The 4,222-nt window shown below is 55.7% G+C and overlaps 1 protein-coding gene across 1 annotated transcript; it reads left to right on the top strand.

The window, feature by feature from the left end:
- The first annotated feature begins 631 nt into the window (after positions 1-631).
- On the top strand, positions 632-1,366 carry NEUROG1 (neurogenin 1). The gene has a single exon (XM_035015090.1). It carries the CDS (start codon positions 632-634, stop codon positions 1,364-1,366), a length of 735 nt encoding a protein of 244 aa, XP_034870981.1.
- Positions 1,367-4,222: the final 2,856 nt, after the last annotated feature.

Raw genomic sequence — 4,222 nt, 5'->3', positions numbered from 1 at the left:
CCACCCCAGCGAGGGGCGCCGGGCCCGCCCCCGGAGGAGCGTGCCTCGGCCGCTAATCGCCGGGCGCCCCCGCCTCCGCTTCACCGCCTGGAGACGCCCCGGCCGGCTTAGCCCGGAGACGGCTCCCGGGGCCGCGGGACGCCGCCGATTGGCCCGCGGTAATTACGGGCACGCTCCGGGAGGGGGGAGGGGCCGGGGCGGCCCCCCGCGAGCATAAATTATGCAAATACCCGGGCGCCGCACGGGGCTGACCTGCCGCCTCGCTCCATTCACGGGGGCTGCCGCGGGGGCGGAGGTGGCAAGGGAGGGGGGCGCCCATTGTTGGGGCGGGTACTTAAGGGGTCCTGAGGCCGGTCGTGTGCCACACTCGGTACTCACACGAGCTGATCTGCTCGCCGGCGAGATCACTCGGGAGAGCGGCCGGGAGCGTGGCCCCTGCAGACGAGGCGAGGAGGTGCAGCCAAACTCCAGGTGCGCCCCCGCGCCCTTCCAGGCCTTCGCGCCCGCAGCAGCCACAGGGTAGGCCCAGGGCGTTTGGAACGTAAGTGCGTCCCGGCGACCCTGCCCTCAGCGCGGGCTCCCGTCCTCCAGGAGCCCTCTTACCTGCCCGTCGGTCCTGCGCCACGCAACGATGCCAGCCCCTCTGGAGACCTGCCTCTCGGACCTGGACTGCGCTAGCAGCAGCAGCAGCGACCTATCCGGCTTCCTCACCGACGAGGAGGACTGTGGCAGGCTCCAACCAGCAGCTTCTGCCTCGGGGACGCCCGTGCCAGTGCGCAGGGGCGCTCCCGGGGTTCCCGCAGCCTCCGACACTCCCCGGGCGCAGGACGACGAGCAGGAGCGGCGGCGGCGCAGGGGCCGGGCGCGTGTGCGTTCCGAGGCGCTGCTGCATTCGCTGCGCAGGAGCCGGCGTGTCAAGGCCAATGACCGCGAGCGCAACCGCATGCACAACTTGAACGCGGCGCTGGATGCGCTGCGCAGCGTGCTGCCCTCCTTCCCCGACGACACCAAGCTCACCAAGATCGAGACGCTGCGCTTCGCCTATAACTACATCTGGGCTCTGGCGGAGACTCTGCGCCTAGCCGACCAGGGACTGCCCGGGGGCGGTGCCCGGGAGCGCCTCCTGCCGCCGCAGGGCGCCCCCTGCCTGCCCGGGCCCCCGAGCCCCTCCAGCGACGCCGAGTCCTGGGGCTCCGGTGCCGCCGCCTCCCCCTGCGCCGCCGCCGCCGCCTCGCCACTGTCTGACCCGAGTAGCCCCGCCGCCTCGGAAGACTTCGCCTACGGCCCCGGAGACCCCCTTTTCTCCTTCCCCGGCCTGCCCAAAGACTTGCTCCACACGACGCCCTGTTTCATCCCTTACCACTAGGCCCGTTGGGGACACTGTTACCTTCCCCCTCCCTCAGGCGACAGGCAGTAGATGGAGCCCCAGCTTCAGTCTCAGGACCCCCAGTCCGGGCGGAGGGAGGAAGCAGGAGCTTTAAAGGGGTGGGAGATACCGGAGACGCTTGTTAGGTCGCTGCACCCTCACCACGGCTGCCCCTTGGTCTGTTTCTCCAGCCCTCAGCCCCCGGCCCCTCCTGCCCGCCCTTAGACGGCCTTTGCTTTTGCACTTTCTGAACTCCACAAAACCTCCTTTGTGGCTGGCTCAGAGCTGACCCCAGCCACCACTTCAGTGTGATTTAGAAAAGGGACAGATCAGCCCCTGAAGACGAGGTGAAAAGTCAATTTTACAATTTGTAGAACTCTAATGAAGAAAAACGAGCATGAAAATTCGGTTTGAGCCGGCTGACAATACAATGAAAAGGCTTAAAAAGGAGAGACAAGGAGTGGGCTTCATGCATTATGGATCCCGACCCCCACCACTGCAGGCTTGCTCTAGGAGGAACCCGAGACTTGCGCAGCTATTCAGGCACCGGGCTGGAAAGTACTTTAATTTATTCAAGATGCTTCTTTCATATGAAAATGTATTTTTGTACATAAAGAGTTTATTCTATTATTATGAGCTATCAAAGTTTACATTTTTGTACTGCAGATGTTTCCTGTAAATAAAAACCAAGTAAAAAAAAATAAGCCACCAAGTTTCTCGCCTAATGTTGGTGTCTCTCTGAGGCTTTCTTCCCTTCCCCTGGCGGCTCAACCACTAAAGTGAAACACTATCCTTACCCACCTCCAAACCTTCCAGTCCCTTTTCAAAAACAATTAAAAAAATAAAATGCACCTGATTTCCACCAAGAAACGGATAAAGACAGACCAGGGCATTTGGGATCCATCATTTCCTTTCACCGTATAAACACAAGGGAGATCTTTCAGGCTCCCCATAAGCCAATTAAGACTTTTTAGTGGGGAATTAGCCCCGGATATGCAGCTACCTGTAGAGGTAGGGGCGGTGGGAGACTCTTTCTTTTGAGGAACTCCACATCAGCTGGCTCTGTGTTTCAAAGAGAGGGGATTAAAAAGATCAATACAGTGTGACCACTGGCTAGGAAGTCCCAGTGACAGGTGGGCCCAGGCTGGGCAAGCAGAAGGGTCCACTCTTATAACAGCCTATTTAGAGGGAGAAATTGATTTGTAAACAATGCCTCCAAATTGTTGTCCATTGAGGCTAGGATCTCCCTGGCTGTGAGGTGTGGGATGAATTATGCTCGTGTGGTATTCCTGGACGGGATGTGCACCTGCCTAAAATTGTGAGTTAGGGTGCCTGCACACACACACCCCCACATCTACCCCCACACACACACATGCTGCGCCCACAGTGAGTGGGGGTGGCGAATAGGGAGACATTCGGTGGGCTCCTTCCCGGCTTGCTCAGCAGTCTTCAAGGGCAACAGCCAAAGCTTTCATTTGCTGCCAGAGAAATCAGCCGCCCAAACTCAGTGGGGATTTTTCTGACTGCAGTGTGTTTGTTGTCTGACAAGTAGCTAACAGCATTGGCCACTAGCAGCTTTTGTTTTAAATTTCAGAATGTGGATGATTACAAGAGCTACTTCCTAAAATGCCCTTGCTGTCTGTTCCCACAGCTCACAAGTTACCACACATGAAGACCAATTTTCTCCCTACTGGGTTGCCCCTTTCCAGGAATTTAATTATTTAGAAGCAGGAGTTCAGGAGAATAGTATGCTCTCATGTAAAAGAAATCATATCTGTTTAGGAGGTACACAGAAACAGAGGGTCAAAAGTAAGCCACGAATAGTATTTTCCCCTTGTGCAAGTGTTTTCCCTCTTCACATATGTCCTGACGAGTTGGATCCACAGACTCAGATGCTGGGTCTCCAGCAGGCATCGCTAAAGCCCAGCCACCAACAAGGAGCCCTCTTTCCGATAAAAAGGCTCCTTTACAGAAGGTTCTGGAAAGTTGGGTGCCTTCTCTAACTGCCCTCAGAGCAGACAAAGAAGCCTCCAAGAAAAGCTTCAGAAGTTGTGAGGGCTCAGAATGGAGTTGTTTCTGCTAAAAGCTCTAAGGAAGAAGTTGTGTCTCTTGAATGACCCTGCCTGGGGCCCCACTCTATTGTCTGTCTCAGAATTAATTCACTCTGGTAGCTTTGCATTTTCCTATAGCAAAAGACACAAATGGTCTGCATCAGATTTTCTGCTTTCCTGTGCTTAGGATGTTTGGAAGTGACTCCTTTCAGCCCCGGACTGCAAGAAGGGCAGGTCCCCTATGGAGACTCTGCTCAGCCAGGGGGTAGGTGCACATATCTGGGCCAGAGGAAGAGAACAGCTAATTATGTTTATCATTGTCCAAAATCCTTGGGAAAGCCAGCAGTAAACAGACACCCCAAAATCCCCCAGGCATCCTGGAGCTCACAGCTGCAATAGGACCTTTGTCTCCTACAACGGGACGCAGCCAGCACTGAAAACGGGAAACATCACTACCCCCAGACTGTAGAAGGGCGAACCATATGCCCAACTTTGTTGCCAAAATAAGCTTATAACTTAAGGTGCAGGGCCCAGAGCACCTTCCATCTAAAGAAACATCCTTCACAACATCAACTGCTGGGGGGTGTCTCCACCCCTCCCAGTTAATATGGTTCTTCCAAAGAAGAAAGCATATATGTACAGCCCTTGGAGCTCTCAAGTAGGAGAAAAGCAAGGTGTTTTAAAATGCTTATCCCTAGCTCAGGGGCCTCTTTCTTCCTGCAGCAGACTCTCGTTCATCCCCTGGCATCTGTGAAGACAGGCTGGGGGTTACTAAAGTATTCTAATCAATTATAGAGCATAGAAC

The sequence above is a fragment of the Mirounga leonina genome, unplaced genomic scaffold, assembly GCF_011800145.1.
Source record: "Mirounga leonina isolate KUSES-001 unplaced genomic scaffold, KU_Mleo_1.0 Mir_168, whole genome shotgun sequence".
NCBI classification, from domain to species: Eukaryota; Metazoa; Chordata; class Mammalia; order Carnivora; family Phocidae; genus Mirounga; species Mirounga leonina.
The sequence above is the reverse complement of the archived record's forward strand: the minus strand, read 5'-3'. Positions and strand labels throughout refer to the sequence as shown.

Coding starts and splice junctions, on each gene's coding strand:
- NEUROG1 (XM_035015090.1), top strand. CDS start 632: ATGCCAGCCCCTCTGGAGACCTGCCTCTCGGACCTGGACTGCGCTAGC.